The 21501-nt window shown below is 37.4% G+C and overlaps 2 protein-coding genes and 1 long non-coding RNA gene across 3 annotated transcripts in view; all 3 read left to right on the top strand.

The window, feature by feature from the left end:
• The first annotated feature begins 3526 nt into the window (after positions 1-3526).
• Positions 3527-6515, top strand: LOC140929335 (homeobox protein EMX2-like). Its single transcript, XM_073379133.1, has 2 exons — positions 3527-3886; positions 6125-6515. Exons 1-2 carry the CDS (start codon positions 3622-3624, stop codon positions 6415-6417), a joined length of 558 nt encoding a protein of 185 aa, XP_073235234.1. The 5' UTR covers positions 3527-3621; the 3' UTR covers positions 6418-6515.
• A 1385-nt stretch (positions 6516-7900) lies between these two features.
• On the top strand, positions 7901-9973 carry LOC140929334 (uncharacterized). Its single transcript, XR_012164716.1, has 2 exons — positions 7901-7961; positions 9847-9973. It is a non-coding gene; the product is annotated as an uncharacterized lncRNA (long non-coding RNA).
• A 3775-nt stretch (positions 9974-13748) lies between these two features.
• Positions 13749-21501, top strand: part of LOC140930359 (uncharacterized) — a 73117-nt gene continuing 65364 nt past the window's right edge. The window contains exons 1-7 of the mRNA XM_073380041.1: positions 13749-13957; positions 15529-15548; positions 16765-16809; positions 17389-17451; positions 18564-18668; positions 19881-19925; positions 20891-20944. Coding sequence (XP_073236142.1) covers positions 13873-13957; positions 15529-15548; positions 16765-16809; positions 17389-17451; positions 18564-18668; positions 19881-19925; positions 20891-20944 — 417 coding nt within the window. The 5' untranslated portion in view covers positions 13749-13872. The remainder of the gene's footprint in view (positions 13958-15528; positions 15549-16764; positions 16810-17388; positions 17452-18563; positions 18669-19880; positions 19926-20890; positions 20945-21501) is intronic.

Here is a 21501-nt window from a genome sequence, read left to right as displayed (position 1 = left end):
AGGCTACCAGAAACCTAAATGGTTCCCATTTCTCTTTTATTTTTAAGACCCGGGAATCGAACCCGCCATCTCCCGCTCTGCAGTCGGGCGCTCTACGGACTGACCTGGTCCTGCTGTGGTTGAATGTAGAAATGCTTACTGAAGCCAGATGTCACTTTTGATGTGTAAATTAAAACAAAACTGGATGAAAGGGTGGCAATACGGCGAAGGGCTGATTTATTTTAGGTGGTTTATTTATCAGTTTACTTATGGCCCTGAGGAAGGCCAGGCCAATCCTTGTCAGCCAACATATTGGTCTCTACGAATTCAGCCCTTTGCCGTCTTGTCAGCCTTTCCGGCAGTTTTGGTTCAAGCCTTTATTTCAGCTCCGTGTTAGTAAAAGTCACGTTCCTTCACTGTTACCGAACAGATTGTTTAGGTTCCGTCTTCACATGCGTTTAGGTGTTCCGTCCAAACTAATTCGCTGAGCGTTTTCATCTAAAACGCATCGTTTGAAAACGCTCTCGAAAGTCAGTCAAAACGAAAGCGCCTACGTATCGTATTAGCCATTGTAGACCCCCCCCCCCCGGTCCTGGTCGAAAACGGTCGAAAACGCATCAAAATGAAAACAATGCCCAAAAATATCAAAGCCTTTTGTGTTTGTATAGAAGTTCAACTTACGTCACGACGTGAAATTCTATCGTTTTGGAACGTTTTAGTGTGGGCAGTTTGAAAAGCATCAAAACGGTTGTGTGGACGCGAATCGTTGGTCGATGCGTTTTTGATGACAGCGAAAACGCATACTTTTGAGAACACATTAGTGTGGACAAGACCTCAGATACATGTTTTCGTACTTGTGGTTTTATATAAAAAAGCATGTTCGTTTTAACTAACCCATCTTCTTTTACCATTTTTCGAAAATGAATGAGTTTCAACCAAGAGTAGCACCAAGTTGACTGGTGCTGTTTTAAAAGCTCTCTTTGTATATTTCCCAAAATCTCAAATTCAAATTGGATTGATCCTGACGATGAAAGCGATTGCGTGAATAAAAATAATGCAATATTACTGTACAAAGTTCAGAGACCTCGGCCTCCTGGCCTCCGCTGCACATACTAACAGAGGAATCGTTTCCATCCAGTTGTACAATTCACAGATTGCCAAATCGACCCTCACGCTTTTTTCAACTTTTGACATGTCCAGTTAGGAAAACGTCGCCGACACTGCTAAAAAGATCGCTTTAATATTAGTAAACTTGCCAAGTTTCAAAGTAACACGTCTTAAGCTTGCGAAGATACATCACCGAAAGTCGCGAAATTTTAAAGACTGTTTTATGGTGGAGGAACAAACTTGCTCCCCAACATACAAAGGTCTTGAAAAATTTACGACTTTGAGGGGCTATATGTTCGTTAGTTTTCAACAAATCACTTTCAAACTTTTTTGGTAACTTTATTGATTTAAAAGCGCTTTTTCCAGAGAAGTTGACAGATTTTGTCTTACTCGTCCAAAAATAAAACGTGGTACTGGTCTATTTTGCTGGCGGTGAACGTAAAGACCCAGCGGATATGCAAGAAGTCATATGCCGTAGATTAATTTGCCTTTGATTGCTATGACATTTTCATTTAACTATCCTGTTACTTCCATTTCTCATTTGAGATGTTCTAGTTAATTAATTGTTCGATCTCTTTAACAGTCTATATCCTTGTTCTGATATACGACGCCAAAAAAATAAAGGGCAATTACGATGTACAGATTGTCCCTTCAGGCGAGATGCTGCCGAAGGGCATTTAAAAAATCGAGACTTTTCTTGTTAAAGCTGCTCATCAAGAACAACAAGGAGAGCTTAAACGCTTTATTATTGCTTACAAATATTTTGTAATCTCCTTTTGTAAACTTTCTTTTTTTTACTTCTTCTTTGTTTGTAAGCTAGTGGTATTACTTAAATCAACTACGTTTTGTCACGAAGGCTCGCTTGCAAGTTCATCGAAATCTCATTAGCTAGGTAAAATGGCATTTCTGTTTGCAAATTAAACTAACAGATATGCGTTAATATTGAGTATTTTAGACTCGTTTAGATCATAATTACTACATAAAATTTAATTTTAGCGTTTGCTTTTCATCACGAAAGCAAAATTCAATAAATAAATGACCCGAAAAAAAGTCGAGACGGAGTTTCCTGTGCATGTTTCTCATTGAGCAATCACCGACGAGTTCGAAATAGAAATGATAAAATTACATTGCTAATGAATTAATCTGAATGGAAGATTGATTTTTGCCCTGGATACGCCTTTCAAAATAAAACGATTTTGGTTAATTAAGGCACAAATGATAGAAAACTCTTTAAAGTCTTCACCTGTACAGAAAGACAAAAGCTAATTAAAATTGAATTTCCATCGCTAATAAAAATCATAAAGAGCACGAGATCCGAGAAGAAAGAAATCTGTCGTGAACAAAGGACAAAGCTTATTACCAACGGATGATTAAAAGGAACGCGATTTCCTGTTTATGGCCTTGTCGTTACACTACTGTAAGTTAGACAAAGAAAGTAATTTCGCGAGCCCACGCTTTAACATTTGCATGAAAATCAAAAGAGACTAAGTTTGTCTCTTTGTGCGTGATTGTCGATCGACGTTTTAAGTCGCGGGTCTACAAAACAAACAACTTTTGTGTAAGTCCTCTAAATAAGGTATTCGAACTTTATGCATGTGTACTTTGAAATGTATACACAGTTTTGTAAAGTTTATTAGCAAAGACGGGCGGTGGAGTTTTGATTGCTGTTAAAGTCGCTTACACCTCTCAGGATTGGTCAACGGCCGATTGCTATTTTCTGAAATATCAATCACTTTTTCTTTGCATTTGTGAAAGCGTGAGATATTTATAATCTCAAATTTCGATGGTGAGCTTTTATATATATGATGCTAACAAAAAGTATGATATCTTTTGTAAGTCTCTCTAATGGTAACATTTCCAATGTTTGACTTTTTTAAACTGGCTTCATTTCACCCTCCCAAGTTGAGAATTTAAGTTGACGGGTATGTGCCATCTACAGGAAAAGGAAGGAATTTCATAGTGCGTGATGTTAACTTTGTTTAAAAATCTATCTAAATCCTAAGGCCAACAAAAGAATTTAGCAAACAGTAGTTCTTAATCCATGAAACTTAATCTTTCTTTCCTGGAATTAAAAGTGGCGTTGTCTGTTTAATTTGTCGCAAAAGCGTTTTAGAAACGCTTTAAAGGCGTCAAATTAGATTCGCGGTTCTATTGTTTAATTTCTGTGGCAAAAATAGAAGTTATTGATATTTTCATTGATACCCTTGCAGATCCACAATCAAAGTCACGATGTGGGCGATTAAGACCTTTAAGCAAATTATATCTAAATTAATGTTAATGAGGGCGTGATGGTCCTACTTTGAGCTTTATTCAAGGTTCATCTACTTTCATTAACAAAAGATTAGAAGCTAATTGTCGCGAACGCTGCCAATCACAGCAGCAGAGAGTAATTGAATTTGCGAATAGTGTGTGAACAAGAGTATAGTTACAATAACATTAAGTGAGTTTACATCCTTTCGTGAAAAAGACACCCCGTCAAGCTAGAGACAACCCAATTCGTTACTATGAGCGCATTCGCTTGACATTGCCGACAAAATGCAACACAGATCCTTTAGAATTGATGATATTTTAGGCGAAGATCTTTCCAAAGAGGCAGCGAAAGCGAAACAGAAGGAGGAAACTTCGCAAACCACTGCCGCTCGTAGACCGATTTTGTTGCCGAGGGTGCAGCCTATGATTTGGGGACAACATATGAGCCATTGCTGCAGTTCGCCGCATCCAAACTGTTCCAGTCATGTTAACGAGCCTAGCGCATTCTGCCCACCGTGGTATTACGACAGACATCTTTATGCTTATCAGGGTAAGATATTTAAACACTATCACCTCAATGTTTCTGATTTATAGTGGTCCATCTTCGTATCTGTAGTTAAACGTGGAAACCCGATTGGTAAAAAACAGCCAAGCCCACTCCAGCGCAGCTCCCTGCCGGATAGTTCAAAAGGCAAAGCTAAATACTATCAAGAACATCAATACAGCATACACTAACAAGAAGACGTTAAATTAAGCAAGCTTTGGCGGTACATTTTGTTCAAACAATTTTCACACAAACAATGAGAACTGACTAGTCACGGCTTCTCTGAAATGCGTCGTCATTTCATGGAATTCAAAAAAGTAGGATGACAAAGTTATGAGGTAGGCTTAATTCATGACATCAGGACAGGAGATTTGACCCAGTTCATCGGTTTCTGATAGTTATTCATTTTTCTTTTTTACAGTTCATTATAGATAGACTAGGGTCTCCATGGGGTGGTAGCTTTGACGGTTGACGATTACTTTTCTCCAATTTTGACGGTTGACGGCTAAATTTTAGAGCTTTTGACGGTTGACGGTTAGTTAGTGAAAATTTGGTCCATAAGTTAAAGTAAATATTAAGTTGTGTGTGAATTAATATTAACTGTTGTGTTTTGGAGGCTGCCTTGGCCTTTCACGTATAAAATATCGAAGCATTTTCAGGAGAAAACAAACTTGTAAGGTCTTGTAATGTTCAGAGAGAGTGTTTTTGAGAACATGGTACGCGGTTTTTCAAGTTGAGAGATTCTTCAGGAGCCAAAAGTCCGTTAAGGACGTGAAGATCAGCTGAAATAGTGAGACTTTGAAAAACCTTGAAACGTTTTGACGGTTGATATCACCCTGAATTTTGGACGGTCGACGGTAAAAAATAACCTTTTTTGACGGTTGACAGTAAAATTTTAGGCCGTTTGACGGCTGACGGTTAACCAAATTGAGCCCCTCATAGACTGCATATGAACTAAAACCCTTATTATATTCAATGTAGTAGGCATTGCTCCAGAGCAATGAAGATAGGGATTCTTAATGATCAGAAAACTACATCAGGCGGTTTTAGTACAATGTGATCGAGTAAGCTTTTTTCAAACTTATACAATAAATTAAACGTTGTGGGTGAATGATGGGGACATAATCTTCACGCAAAGCGTAGGATATCTAAATGAAACTGATCTATCGACATTTAGAACAAAGATGGTTACTTGTAATATTTTATGATTGAAATAGGATTGATTTTGAAGTAATGGGCACCAGAATACCAGGTGTTGATTTCCGATTTCAGTTTGTATTAATTACAAGCGTGGAACAAACAAGAGCTCACGAAAACCAACGAAACGGGTTGAGTTTACTAAAGAGAGAACAAGCTTGGTTTAAGGAGAGGATAGATTTCTTTGAATTATTCTGAATTATAACAAACTGTTCACAGCATAGACAAAGGTCATGGACAAAAATTAAACTGAGATAATTTGAAATTTGCACCATCTCGTTCAGAAGCATAGGACAAGCATATATAATGAATGGCTAAGCATAGTTAGTAAAATCCAACTAGTGGTCTATTATCAATGCTGCGTTCTGATTGGTTGAGCTACTACTAGGCTATATGTTATAGCCCCCCTATGAGCGAAAAGCGCGGGCTTTTTGGCTTAGCTTTAACTAGATAAAATTTTTTTATTCTCGATAAATTTGACCAGCTAGTTGGATTTAACTAAAACAATTATCCCCCTCGCCCTCATGGCCTCTGAGTTAATAGCTCATTCGGCCTTCAACCTCCTGGACTATTGCCTCAGAGCCCATTCGGGCTCGAGGAATAATTGATAAGTAGTTTATGATCATACCCTCCTTATATCGTATCTCTATATGTCTCTTCCCAGAAAAACAAAAAACACCTGCTAGCAGGCCAAGCGAGAGGGGTACCTAATATCGGGGTTAGAGGTTAGAGTAGAGGGAGGGAAAAGGAGAAAGAGCTCATCCGCTCAAATTCGCCTGCTTTCTTGTTGAATTTTGATTCAGACTTGTTCGTAATATGCTCGCGCTCGTTTACCAGTCCTGAGAAAACCCTAACGTTCTAATCTCTGACGCGACCGTGGTGAAAGCATAAAAAACGCTCAACTTATGAAAAAGAAAGACACTGCTAGCATAATTTGCACTTTGTTGGCTAGTATTGATGGGACCTGCACACAGTGGCCAGTTTAAGGCAAACAATTGAAAACATTCTCATTTACAAGAGCTAAAATTTTTCGTTTCTATTTGACAGATTACCCTCATCAACATTTTCACCAACGAAATCTCATCATGAATGGAAAACAGCGTCGTCCTCGCACAGCCTTCTCAAGTCATCAACTTCTAACATTGGAACGCCAGTTCCAGGCGCAGAAATACTTGACTCGACCACAGCGATACGAGCTTGCCACCAGTCTTATGTTAACGGAGACTCAAGTTAAGATTTGGTTCCAAAACCGCCGAATGAAGTGGAAACGTTGCGGCAAGAGCTCCGAAGGTAGAAAAACAAGAAAGGAAACAGATGTATCGGAACACGAAGATGACTAAAGGAAGTTTAATTATTTTCCCGATTTATTAACATGACACGGGCGCGGATGCTCGTGCCATGCGCTCATACCCAGTCTTCCGATTCACAACGCCGCGCCCCCTGCCAGCAGAGGGTTAGCGTTAGATGACATCGAGTGAAGGCAGATTGGACACCATATGAATTTTACACAACGCATTATTTCCATAATGGAACGAGACTGGAATATAGAATAGCTGAAGAAACCAAAACTACAGAGCGCAGGTTATGGAGAGAACACAGAAGAGAGTTAAGCACTGACCTGCAGTGATTAGGGTTAAGCACTGAACTGAAAACGGTTATTTCAAATATTGTAATGGGGTACGGCATAAGAACATGTATATTTTAAAAATTATTGGATTTGGCAGCTAGTCCTCGATGGTGTAGTGAATATGTATGTAGGCTATAAAGCAAGTGACCCGGGTTCAAAGCATCACAGTGGAATTTTTCTATTTCACTTTATATTACACAGTAAAGTTGGACTTAAGTTGTTCTTCATGTAATTTTACTGAAAGAAACAATCTGACTTCAGCCGATGTTACCTAATGCTAACCCCAGCAGAGCCTTTCGCCAACCTCGTTCCCAGAGTTCTCTCCTACCCGTCCCTACGGAGCGATCTGAACCTGTTCCTAGCCTCTCAACTGCATCACCCTTCAGAGAAGCGGGTTGGTCATAATTTTTTGCACATGCGCATGAGGTCACTCTTAAGACTGGACTGAAGAGAAAATTTAAGGATACTAAAATTATTTTTAGGCCTGCGAAAAGTGGACAAGTGAGAGATTGTGTGTTCAAGAGGTTGCCAAACATTTACCAGAGAGGACAATCCTCTCTTGACCTTTATGAAAATTCAATAAAGTGAAGTTTTCTTTGAAATCGCTGACTTTTTCGTGCTTAATCTGTGCTCTAAACCTATGTTTTGCTCAAAAATTGCTCAGAAAGACAAAAAATTGCTCGAGGTTGCTAGAACCGCAGAAAGTTGCTCAAAAGTTAGCGAACACAGTCGGAACCTGAGGCCTAATTGCGCTTGGCGAGGATGCGATTCCTTTGTTCACGTTCTCGAGAAAGGTTCCGATTGCTATGAAAAAGCTTTTCTTAAGTCACAGGCTTTCCCGGATGAAGTGTTTTTTTGCTCCGGTTGGATGAGACTCTCCTCATTATTCAAAAAATAGAATTTATAACTCTTTATTCGTGAGACATCGTCATCTTTAAGGCACGTTCGTGCTTCCGTTTTCCCTCGTGCAAGAGGAGAGACCCTGGATCGAGCCGAAAGAACGTTTGCTACAGTTGCCACACAGTCTTAAAATAGAGAAGATATCGCTACTGCTTTAATCGCTGGAAATACACGTAAAACCGTACTTTTAGAAACTAATCAATTCAACGATCTTTGAGGTCCAGGGGGTGCAAATGCGCCCACGTTGGAGGGTCTTTGATCAGCGGAGAAATATTTTTCCTTCCCATAATGCAACACCAAGCTTCGTTCTTTCTCTTTAGTGACACGACATCTTCTATTTTGTGGAGACTCTTTCCGGTAAGGAAAACTTTGAATTAATCGTTATTCTCTGTAGTAGTTGGTCTAAATTCACTTTGAAAACTCTTTCTAACCTCTACGTTAATATTCAAAAGGATTAAAGGCATAAAATGGATCAGATCACCAACGCTCTTGAACCATGCAAGCAGTTCGCCAAAGACTCGATGAGACTTGTGAAAAGATGTACAAAGCCAGATAGAAAGGGTAATTGTTAACTTGTTTTTTCAATTGTTAAGTGACGTTCCCAAAATCGTTTGTAATTTTCTTAGGCCTAAGCTTTAGCTGAGTATTTTGTTGAGAAAATGCTCCAATTTTTATCCTGATCGTAAGGTTATAAAGCTCTTTCAAACTTTGATATTTACCAGCGGTTTTTTGTTTGTCTTTTTGGTGGTCTAGTGAAAATCTTCTAGTATAATATGCTTTAGAAAGTTATCAGAATGCTTTTTTTTCAATCTAATTTTAGATCCTTTGTAATCCCATACCGTTATGGTGATTTAAACTCCAAGTTGCAGTTCTCTTATTCCTTTGTGTCCAACTTGGAACGGTACAAGTGATCAATTCATTGTCTTGGGTCTTGGATTATTAGTCCCAATAACATAAATGGAGTAATACCCTGCCACTTTCAAGCTGTATCCCTAAAAGAGCTGTTCAAGTTCAAGTTCAAGTTCATTTATTCACACTTATTCAATTATAATACAACAACAATAAGAAAAAAACAAAGTAAAAACAGAGCTATACATTGAATTAAACATAACAAAGGAAAAAAGTGTGTAGCAGCCAAAGGAGCCATGCTTTCGAGTTGGCTACTACCACAGAGCGTTTACAAGTGGGTGGAGGTCATACTCTCCACCCGCCATCTTGGTATCGCCATACGCTGAATACATGGATACACGATCCTTCCTTTTTCAGTGGCTTTAAGAACGACAAAAAGACATATTATGGGCTTTATTGTTGTTCTTAGTGTATATTGAAGTGGATACATTGATACTTCAAGGGCTTTCCAGTTGTCAGAACTGGCCACTCAGACTATGCCCGTCATATTAAGTATTTCATTTTTAATCAGAACCGTTTAGCCAGATCAGTCAATTCCTAAATGATATACATGGGGTTGATGAGTTTCAGGGAAAACACTTAAAAAGCGTATTTTCATATTGAATGACAAGTTTGGCTGGCAGTTCCAACTGTTGGAAAGTTCTCTTAGTCAGCATTTTGACAAGCAAAAAAAGAAGGAAACAGGACTCTTAAAACAGAACAAGAATAAACAGTGCTTATTATAGAAACACCAATGAAATACCAGGTGAGCTTTCGTGCAAAAACTCGATATCTTCACATATGTAAATAACATGTTATCTTCACATGTGAAAATATCACTATTACTATGGCTACATAATAAACCACACCTTTCACATCAATAAACTATTAAAGTAAAATGGTTTGGTATTTTATTGGTGTTTGTATAATAAATAGAACATTACATGGCCCCTTGGAGATACGAAATTTCTCTTCTCGTGTTGAAAAAATATTTCACTCGTTTGCCTCGCTCACTCGTGAAATATTTTTCAACACTTGAAGAGAAATTTCGTATATCCACGCTGCCATCTAATATCCTCTATATATAGTCTTGACTGAATTAGAGCTTTAGCAGGGTTTTCATTAAGAATTCTGGTAGCAGGAGAAAACTGTAATGTTACAGGAGAACATTTTGAAAGAGGCTCCACGTCTGAGTAAAAAAATAGTCATAGGCTACCAAACCTTAGTCTGAGAATTCTGCGTAGTAAACAGAGAATTCTCCAATCTCTGATGCCTAATGAACACCTTGCCTTAAACCACAAGAAGAGTTTTTCATATCTGGGCATGACAGTAAATCATCTCATTTTTTTTGCAGAATTTCAGAAGATTGCCCTTGCCACTGCTATTGGTTTTGCTATCATGGGCTTCATTGGCTTTTTTGTCAAACTCATTCACATCCCCATCAACAACATCATAGTGCAATGACACTTATTCACGGTTAGTAGCTTTCCTGTTTTACCTTCCAATTAATGAATCCAGTTATTGAGTTTACACTAACTGGGAACTTAAGTAACCACGACAGTGATGGTACTGAAAACTTTACTGTTATTAAATTCCATATTGATTCTTTACAATAATAATTAATGATGATGATGATGATGATCATCATCATCATCATCATAATCATCATCTTCATAATAATAATAATAATTATAATAATAATAATTATGATAATAATAATAATAATTAACAATTATTCTTTGAAATCGAGGTGAATAGTGGCTAAATATTTACCGAGCCGCGAAAGTGGCGAAGTAAATATTCCCAAAGCCACTATTCACCGAGATTGAAAAGAATAATTGTTTTAGTATATACACGCAAAGTGATCTCAACAAAATCAGAGAGGAAACCATTAAAAAGTACGATTTGATGGACAGATCAAATCACGCGTAAGTTTAAAAATAGATCTTTGCAGAATTTTCAAACATGGTAATTCACAAGTTTATCATTTCGCAAACAACAGCATAATGGCTTAAATAGAACCGCTAAAAGTTTGAACTCTTTCCTTACCCGAGAAGAAAAGTAGGGCTTTGTTGTGTTCTGTTGACTCGCCAAGTTTATAGCCAAAAGGGTTTGTTGTGTCGTCCTTCGCATGAAGTGCTGACAAAAGTGGCGGCTCCGTTGCTCGAGGTAAGACGTCGTCTTTCTGTATCATTTTTTTCCTGTTTACTTGAAACGTAGAATTTCTGCAAACATTTCCTTTTAAAATTTGTTTGTCATAAATAAACTTCGATTTTTGAGCCAAAATTTTCTCGCTAGAAAACGCTAAGTTCACGAACAGTTTCTTCAACGCAAATATACGGGAGTTGTAAACAATCCCGGTGAGCACAAAACTCAGCTACAGTAAATTGAAAAACGCCGTATTGAATCCTTCCAAGTCTTTTCTTGCCTTAAAAAAAGTCAGCACTAGGATTTTGTCGACTTTTAAAAGATCGTTCCCTCAAAAAATTTTCATTTCATTTTTTCACTCGCTAGGAGGTGAACATTGTTGAATAGCGATAGCGAACCAATCAGATTACTTAAATCACCAGGATCACTGAGTGTGTATATACTAATAGTATTTATTTACTTATGTAGTGCTATATCCAAAAGAATGCCCTATAGTGCTTCACAGAGATAAAACCTACCGGTACTGTATTTTTTCATTTATAAGGCGCACTTGGTTATGAGATGCACCCCAAACTTTTCAATGCGATTTTTCGATGTTTACCACAACTCCAACGACACAGTTTTCAGTGTCACTGATTATGGCCATACTGCATTTACCTATGTAAACAAAAGTAAAAAAGGTTACATGCATTGTATTTCTATCAAAAGGAAAAAAAATCACACCTATCAACACAAAAAGCAAATGTTTTCTAAAGCTGCGAATACCTAGGGAATCCGTTTTGTTCCATAAACAAGTCAGCCGTCTTGGTTGGGGCACATTGACATTGGTACATTCATTGGTAGGAGCAAGATAAAATTGATCACGTAGTACATGGCCCTGAATATTTTGTTAATTAAATGCCAAATATGGTAAAATTAAGCCCTTCTTTTTCAAAATTACTGTGATAAAAGAGCTATCACTGTTCTATTAACAGTTGTGGGAGCTCTGTTCAGAAAATAAAGGTCTGAAACAAGTGCAAGATCGCAGTGTAGAAATGACTGTCAAGAAACTGCCATCTTGGGTTAAGCACATGTTCCAAAATTTGCCTGGTTACCAAGCATTTACATTCAGTTCAAAACAATCGATGCCAGATGATTTGTTTTGAATACAAAATGATTCTTTTCTTCATTTAATAACAGCTTTAGAATATACAGAAGTCATTGAAAACCGATAGCAAAGAAGAGGATGAGAAGCTAGAGGTTTTAGAGTCAAAAATGAGACTCAATTTTGTTTTGTTGCTCAAAGATACTTGGTTTTACAATATGCACCCCGAAATCACAACAGATTAGAGCTATCAACCAACCTTCAGTCTCCAACTAAGTATTAAAAAGACTAGAAAAACAAAATTTACAACCATTATTATTAAAAAATTAGACTAGAACCTAGAGCTAGAAAAGGCTAGAAAAACAAAAATTTACATTTACTGTTTTTTTTTTACTTTTTTTTTCAGATAAGCAAAGTCAAGACTGTTACTGCTGCACAACCCAGCAACAGGCTTACCAGATTCCTCATATATTAAAATATTGTTAGAATAATATAGGTTACTCTTTTTTTTCATATCTAATGCAAGTGACGATTTTTAAAACTTTACTGTTAGTTCTACTGAAAAGACTTCATGTCTGTGACAGTTTGCTTCCGACACTATGTAAAATAAAGTGTGCTATTGTAAGATTTCTGCTTTTTATCTGACTAAAGGAAGAATAAGGTGATGGAAGCATGCTTTTTTTCTCAATTACACCTTCAAAATTACCCCAAAATTACCGTTTAGAACAGAGAGGACAAAGCAGAACATCTCCGTACAGGCGCAGGCCATTTAAGGAAGTATACCCCCCGGGCTTGTCTCTCGCCTCTCATATTTATTGTGGCTTTCCAAATCCTAGTTTTATCAAAGATAAAACACAAGCAGCAGTGATAAACATTTTGAGTTTTTGCATTTTTATAAACTCGACGTTTCGTATGCTATTCAACATACATTTTCAAAAGTGATCTTAAGTTATCGTTAACGAAAATGACGAGACTATTTTCAAAAATTGCAAGGGGACTGGAAATGAGATTAAGAATATTTTAAAAAATTCTTAACAATAATGAATACAAAAGGCAACAGCTAATAAAGCAACAGCTTTTTACTGCAGATGTTGACATTTTTTTTGTAATATTTGATTATATAGTCTCGTCATTTTCTTTGATCACTTTTGAAAATGTATGTTGAATAGCATATGAAACTCACGATGTTTATCTCTGCTGTTTGTGTTTTATTTTTGATCAAACTACGATGGCCAAAGGACAAAAGTCTCCATGATACAATCTTAGTTTTACTTAATTTTTTTTACCCATGAAAAAGTGAATGAATAGATTGAATGATACATTGGTTGTCCAAATCTATATTTTTGAACAAGGAAAAAAAAAAGATCACAAGCAGTCACGCAACGGTATCAAAAATACAAGCACAATCCGCCTTTCTTAATTGAAAGGCCCCTTCATCATCCAGAGTTTCATTGCACTATAGGAATTGTCACGACAGGTCAATGTCACGGCTCTAGCACTCGATGGCGGTCATGCAATCATGCCCGGCCTTTTTCTTTTGTACCCCTGTTATCTTTCACGCAATTAGAACACTTTGGATGGCCACTCCGACTTTGGTGAATAGAGGATTTCTTTATTGTGCAGAGCTAAGAGAAAAGAAAGGTCAACTGAAGAAGAGTGTCTGTCCTTCATCATATTACACAGAACGTCTGTTTTCTTTGACAGTACGATCCCGATAAAAAAAATTCCTGGATGTATCAAATGACCACATGGTAAAGAACAAAAGTGGTTTTTATGCCTTTTGGGACCTCGATTTTGGGAAAACAACCCAATATCTCCTCTTTTAACTTACTTTTTAGCTCCCTTACTTTCTGGATATTCTGTCCAATGGAAAATATCAAGAAAGGGCATAAATTTTTTGGGTGAATGGTTGTTGTGTTACATCGTTGTTGATCACTGTTAGTTGACACCTCGCATGTCGATCACTGTCTCAGACGACAACGGTGTGGTATTTCACAGGCAAAACAATACAAACCTTTATTGATCTCCGGGGTGTGATGCGATCTATCCGCGCGGCATTGACTGTCTTCATACACGCGCAAGGCAACACCAGAGGCTGTTCACAGAACCTTTATGTTTCAACCCTGTTAAGCTGCTTGGGTTGAAAAGATGGGGTTCTTCGCCTCTAGAATAGCGATTACCGTCTTTTTTACGTTATGGATTTGCAGAATACAAGCCCAACATGGAGAAATGAGTAAGTAATTTTAACTTAACAGTAGATTTGTGTCTCAGTCACGGAGAACGCAGCTTTTCCCAGAAATTCCTCAAATGCATATGCATGTTTATTTCAGAAATATCTATGCGCGACTTTTTAGTCAATTTTGTCCGAACGCGTTTATTTGCTCTTCTCCTCGTTTCGTGCAAAGACTTCGATTTTTTCTTTGTCAAATTCTAGCTCATTCTTTGGAAGTCGACCGATAATGAAAGGTTTATTGTATTCAGACCCACCATGGAAGGTCTTTTCTTTTAAGACGTCCTGGCTTTTTCGCCCTATTTTGTTTAGTAAAATCAGCTCAGTAGTTATTCTTTTTTCAATCTGTGGATTTCTAAGTTTGCTTCTTTGCAGATTTTAATTTTTAGAGTTATGTGTGTGCAAGAGTGATAAGTCTCGAGGTATAATGCGGAGTACTATAAAACAAAGCGGCATGGAAGCTCTGTGCTCGCATCGAATTCTCTTCTCAGGAAAGTCTTTTGATTTCTATTAATCTTACGTATAGAAAACAAAGCAAAAGCCCTTCATTTGGTTATTATAACCTTTGGAAAGCTGGAGAAAATGAATAAGATATCAGCATTCTCAGGGATGTTTCGGCTGGGATTTTTCTCCTATATCATGTTACGTTTTCGCATACCAAGTAAAAAGGACAATCGACCATTCAGTAAATTCAGGTTTTTGCACGAAGGCCTTACGGGGCCGTGGATGGAAGATGCTCCGTGTGATCTGATCACGAAAATTCCATTTTTGTTTGCTTTGCATGTATCCAGATCTTCACTTTGCTTCAAATTCTGAGATCCTGAAACAATTCATTGTTTTGTTCTTGCATATTGAAAATAAACGAATGAATAAAACAGGATAAAAACAAAACAGACATTAGTACATAACTGAGTGAACATAACTCGCAGAGTACCTTTATAAAATAAATGTAAATCGTTATTTTTAAGCAGCATTTTGGAAACAAAACTAATTGTATGCATTCCTTTTAGAAGACGTCTTTGCTGTTGCTCCACCGTCTCGCAAGAGACGTTTCTGTCCGTTTGATTTTCATTGTTTTCTGTAGATTTGCTTCTAAACCCAGAATAAATCAAATTATTATTATTAAGTACTCACAAAAAAACTATCAGAGAATTAGTTAAACGCGACTGTACTTCGCACAATAGAATCGCGTTTTCCCCGGGTGTTTTTTAAAAACAACGAGAGGCCACTGGGACCGAGCTTGATGCATCATCAAGTCGAGGCTGCAAGTGAAAAATGGCGGACGGGCATCGTGACTTAAGCTTTTGCGCTCTTGCTTTGAATTTCATGGCCTCTTTGCTTTCAAGAAGGTTAGAATTGGCTATTCTTTCAGCAGATTAATTGCTTATTTTGAAACAGTTGTGGTGTCTTTCAGAATGAAACACACACTCGTGCTCCCAGAACGTGTTTACTTGATTAAAGTTTGCGTTTTAGTGCAAAATTTATAATTAAACAGAAGACCTTGGGACATAAGCACTTTGTTATTTTGAAGTAATGTAAATATTAACTAATTTTGTTTGTTGTGTCTCTTTTAGTACCAACAGTGATAGATCCGGTAAGTACACTGTAAATGCTACATACAAAATGTAATACCAGGAAGAAGTAAGTTGATGTGCCTGGGTCATAGTTGTGGAAGAAGCACAAGAACTAGCAGCAGTTAAAAAAAGTAGCAGTATATAGTTTTTGGTGAAGTGTTTATCTCACACTTTTTCTAACTATTGAAGCCAACCGACCATCTAAGTACGATGAATCTACACTGTAGAAATAAATATTAGGTACAAGAAAGAAATGCTTGGAACAAAATGTGAGCTCCCAGTTGGAATCAAACCCACTACCTTCCCGATACTGGTAGGATGCTCTAACCACTGAGCTTCGGGCTTCACATAATTATAGCTGTGACTTCCCCAAAAACCTCCAACCCAGTCTACAGAGTATGGCAGGTGCACGCGAAAGATTTCTTAATAACATAAAAGAAAAACGGTCTAAAAACAACCTTGCATGCGCAAGATCTCATCGAGTTCTGCCATACTCTGCAGATGGGCCTTCGACCTGCTCAACATATGCCGCCCTGGAAGGTCAAGGATTTGATTCCCGCTGGGGGCTCAGATTTTTTTCAGAGCATTTTTTTGTTGTATCTAATATTTGTTTCTAGTTTTTTCTTACTAGCATAGTCTACTTGAAGTAATAATATTACTTCACTATGCTAGTAAGAAAAAACTAGAAATAAATATAAGGGTACAACAAAAAAAGAAAAGGGAAAAAACAGCTCCTTTGTTTTTTCCCTTGCTCGTGCTTATCTCCTTCAAGTTATACTGTATGCTTGTTGCTTAAGTATAAACTAGGCTTGAAGCTAAGTTGTTTGCGACACCTCCATTATGCAGTGCTGTCCCCAGTGATACGTATACAACCCGACAAAATTTATACAAACCTCGTGTCAGAACAAATACTGGTAGTAAAGGCAAATCAGTCCTTGGAAAACTACTCCACAATACCCAAGAGATCTGAATGAGTACGCTTTTCCAAAAAACATCAAACCTTATCTACTGACTGAGAAATATTTATTGTAACCAAACATTATCTTTAGTTCTGCTTTAACTCACTTCTTCCTCAAACTTGTCCATTTTTACTTTTTCTTATCTTTCTTATTTAACTGGAATTGTTACTGATTTGTTCTTTTTTTCACTTTTGGTACATCTAATTAATTTTTGGAATTTTTATGTTATTATAATGGGCTAAATTATGTAACAGTACACTGTGTTTATATTATCCAGGCATTGAAAGGTGAAGCGGGCCCAGCAGGAAGAAAGGGTCAAACTGTAAGTATGTAAATAACTATTTAGGATACTGTTTCAGTGATTTTGTTAACTCTGCATCCTACATGTACGTCTTGCGTCCCTGATACATTAAAAAACCCCAAAACAAAAATAATTCATGGCATGCACCCATAGGATGCAAAGATTGAACGATTTATCAAAGATGTTATTCTTATGACCAAATAATATTTTTATAGCCCAGTGGTGGCTGTGTTTAACATGGATCTACTATAGTAGTGGAGGCGTGTGTAGCCGAGTGATTAACACCTGGAACTCTGGATCTGGAGGTCCGGGGTTCAAGCCTCGCCCGTTGTGTTGTTTCCATAGAGAAGATACTTAACTCTCTCTTTACCCAGGTGTATAAATGGGTACCGGCAAGTTACTGTGAGGTGGGGGGGGGGGGAGGTTTAGGGTTAGGGTTAGGGGGTAACCCTAGACTAGCACCCCATCCAGGGGGGAGTAGCAATACTCCTAGGCATGCTTCATGCTACGGAAACCGGTAACCAGCCGTGTGGGCCTTTGGCTAGTGTGTGACTTTATCTTTGCTGTAGTAGTAATAAATTAAACTTTATATGTATTTAGGGAGAGCAAGGAGCTACTGGAGCAAGAGGAGAACCTGGTGCGCAAGGAGATGCTGGAGATGCTGTAAGTACTGGAGAAACTCTCCACGCCCTGTTGTTCCTTCTAACAGCCTATTGTTCTCCCTAAATTTTAGCTCAGCAGTTAACCGACCATTCATGGCTGGTAAGGCAAAAAATATGTGCCAGAGATGCACTCTCCTGGGGGGAGGGGGGTAGTGGAGTGAGGGACATGGTCCACCCTTGCTTGGAAATTTTGGAGCTAAGTTCTCTGGAACTTCATTCCCTCATTTTAGGACCTATTTTTATGCAAATCAGCCATTGTTATCTTTAGACAACCATTTAAAATGTTTGATTCCAATAATTTTACTCTGTCTTCAATGTTCTCTTTCCAAAATGCTTGGCCCATAAAAAGAAAAGCTGTGTATACTTTTAGTTTAGTACATTTCCATATATTAATTCATTTTCCTGTGAGAATCGGATCGGATCACAACTTGCATATTTTTTTAAAACAATTTATTTAATTTTAGTAAACCTTCAAGCAGTTGCAAACGCTAAGAAGTGTTGCTTCAGGTGGTAAATTTTTACCAGTTACCACCTGATAGGGAGAACACTGAAGGGCCTGGCTTTATTCCCTTCAGCCTTGGCCTACATGTAGGTCAAAAGTTCCAATACAGTAATAATTATTCTGATAGATATTGATTGTCTTTTTCTGATATCCTAAGGAACAAACAAAAGTATGCGAAATGTCTGCCAAAGAGGTTTCATTAATCCTTTAAGCCCCAATATCCACATACAAATTCTCCAAACTGATCTTTATACATTTGCTAAAAGAATCGGTGGAGAGAATTTGATAAAAGATCAAAGAATTTTCTCGTTGGTGATCATTGTATTAATTCTCATAACCTAATTTCTTGACAATCTATGGATATTGTTAGGAGAAAATTGATGTTGGTCACCATTGGGACTTGAAGGGTTAAATGGCTGCACTGTAGAATTTGGTCCACAGATTAAAAAGTAAGCTTGACAAATCATCTCCCCCTAACTTGGTCCACATGAAAGTGCTTTAATGATCTGAGTACATTCAGTGACAGCTTTCCAAGTGGGAATCATTCCTACTAGCTGCTACCAATTGGCACAATGACAAACTAACTGCTTTTGGGATTTTCTTCTCAACAGGGAGACCAAGGTCTCCGTGGCCCTCCTGGAGAACGTGGACCCATAGGTCCCCCTGGGCCACCCGGAAATCCTACCATCACTACTGTTGGTGTTCCTGGAGTGCCGGTATGTAGGAAGTTTCAAATGAAACAGATTATGGCTGCCTTTTGATAAAAACTATGCTGCTGTATTATTCACATGTGGTTTATTTTAAACTGCCCAACTCCGAAAATGAATCATATCGATTTCAAAATAATGCTCAGTCACTTTGATTTGAATGGTCACACTTTGGGATGTCATCCACAGAGTCAAAAGTTAGAGCCACCTTGTACAGTATTATAAACACTACCACTGGAAATTGTTCAGTGGCTTTCATATGAATGGTCACACTTTAGGATTTCATTCAGACTCAAAAGTTAGAACTACCTTGTACATGTACAGTATAGTAAACAGTACCACCAGAAAGTACTGCTCAGTAACTCATTTGAATGGACACACCATAGGATTTCATCCACAGACTCAAAAGTTAGAACCAGCATGTATGCATAATAAACAATACAACAGGAAAGTAATACTCAGGAACTTTTATTTGAATGGTTACACCGTAAGATTTTTTCCACAAACTTAACCCTTTCGTGCGCAATTGTACGAATTCGTACGATCAGAAGGGGTCTGCAGAAAAATGGTCAGCGTGCATTTGCATGAGTCCTGGGTAGCCTGTGTGGTAATGCGAAGCAAAATTTGTCATTTTACAAAGAAACATATGCAAATAGCGCCATTTTGTATCGACCAGTCAAAGGTTTTAGCCATTATTTCATAGTTTTAACACTGTTTATTCTTGCTTTCTTGGTTTCAAAATAAAGCTTGTGTGACATTGGATCGATGTTTCTTACTGGCTTTGATACATGTTGCTCTGTAGAGTAATCATGTGGTGATAAACTTTATAGGCAACTATTTTGAGTCATATTTTTGTCAAGTTTTTATTTGAAAAAATTCTCAAGAATAGGATATTTGATTTTCTGCTAGCGAATGCGTGGTAGCTTCAATTTAATGCATCCCCAAACAGTCTGCATCAGTTTTTGACTTCATACTATCAAGATTGATGCCAAGAAATAAATTTTTTGGTGGTAGTATTTTTAGCGGCCTTTTCCTTCCCAGGAACTTGTGCACAAAAGGGTTAAAAGGTTAGAACCATGTTGTACAAAATGACCAACAATGCTATAAATAAATCAACTACTGCCCAGTAGCATTCATTGAAATGTTTGTACTTCAGGCACTTAGTATATCTTCTTTATATGAGGGGCATAAACTCAGTAGCATTCTTTTCTTGCTGTACAGGGTAAACGTGGTGAAAAAGGACCTCCTGGACGAGATGGCCCACCGGTATGTATTTTGCAGGCATTGGTAATCCTTTGTAGAGTGGTAATTCTGTGCAAGTGGTTTTCCTGTGCACAGTGGGTTAATTTCTAGGTGAAGTACTATTGTTAACCGCCACCCAGTCTATTCAAGACAAATCCTAATGGTGCTAACAGTTTCGATGACTGACATTGAAACTGTCAGCTTCATTACGATTTTTCTTTTGGGCTATTAACCCTTTAAGCCCCAATATCCACATAAAAATTCTCCATACTGATCTTTATACATTTCCTTAAAGAATTAGTTGAGAGAGTTTGTTAACGGATCAAAGCATTTTCTCTTAAAGTGATCATTTTATTAACTCTCATAACCATTTCTCTTGGTAATAAATGGATATTGTCAGGAGAAAATTGATGTTGATCACTATTGGGACTTAAAGTGTTAAGAGCATTGGAATAAATATTTGAACTTGCTAGGCTAATGAATTTCTTCAAGAGTCAAAGCTGGGATTTTGGGCCTTCGTGATAAACTTAACTCTCAATCTTGAGTAACCCTACAGACTATGATTTTCCCAAAAGGAAAGAGTTATGTTACACACTTTTTTTAATTTCTATTCCCACTGGAAACTATAGCATGGTTAGTTGAGTTGAGTGGGAGCAAAATACACGCCAAAATGAAAATGTTTTCCTAAAGCTGTTACAAATACAAGACAAATAATGTAAGGGATTGCAGACTTGGAAGAGAAAATACTCTTAAAGTTGCTAGCTCAGAACTCTATCTTGGATCTCTCATTCCATTTGTAACTGGTGGACATAAATGTGAACCTTACAGGTTAGTCTATGGTATCTGCACTTGGCTATGCCATTTTTCAAGCAATCTTTTGACCACTACATTTTTTTACTTGTGCTTTCGATTTGGGTTATAATTTTTGTGTAATATTGTTGTGATAATTTTTGTCAGATTTAATAACAATTGAGTTATTTTCATTTTAGGGCTTACCAGGTGAGCCAGGCGCGATTGGTCCTCCAGGAATCCGTGGATTGCCCGTAAGTTTGAAATAAATAAATGTCTTTATTTTTTGCTTAATATAATAATATTATTTTATCCTTATTATTATTATTATTATTATTATTATCTTTTTTTTGTCAAATTGCATTAAGTTGAAATTTTAATGAGCAGACTCTGTCCTAAAAAAAAAATTGAAAAAAACAGAAAGTACCCTTGTGAGGCTGTGTCATGGCTGTCTAGTTCAGTTTTTTTTCCCAATTACTCCTTATTCACTATGGAACTTAACATTAGCCAAGAAATTACTTGCATGTTGAAATCACAGCTTCATGTTAAAAAAGTGACCTTCGTTGGGAAAACATACACCAATGATAATCCGTTATAGCTAATGGCTTTTCTAACGATTTGCCCAAATGCTCTAACGATTAAAAAAAGTAAAATTTGTCTCCCAAGCATCAAATCAATCATTACAAACAACAAAAATGAACTTTAAAAAACTGTTAACCTGACAAGTTTTCAAAAATCACAATTGCAATCCATTTTAATCTTCTTCAATTTTATCCATCCTTGCGTTTTTTTGTATAATTATACTGGGTTA

Source organism: Porites lutea, chromosome 3 (assembly GCF_958299795.1).
Source record: "Porites lutea chromosome 3, jaPorLute2.1, whole genome shotgun sequence".
Lineage (NCBI taxonomy): Eukaryota > Metazoa > Cnidaria > Anthozoa > Scleractinia > Poritidae > Porites > Porites lutea.
Note: the sequence above shows the minus strand (reverse complement) of the source record. Positions and strands in the feature narration are given on the sequence as shown.

Bases quoted from the DNA above. Each gene is read 5' to 3' on its own strand.
- LOC140929335 (XM_073379133.1), top strand. From the start codon at position 3,622: ATGCAACACAGATCCTTTAGAATTGATGATATTTTAGGCGAAGATCTT. The intron at 3,887-6,124 runs GTAAGATATTTA...TCTATTTGACAG, and splicing joins ACATCTTTATGCTTATCAGG to ATTACCCTCATCAACATTTT.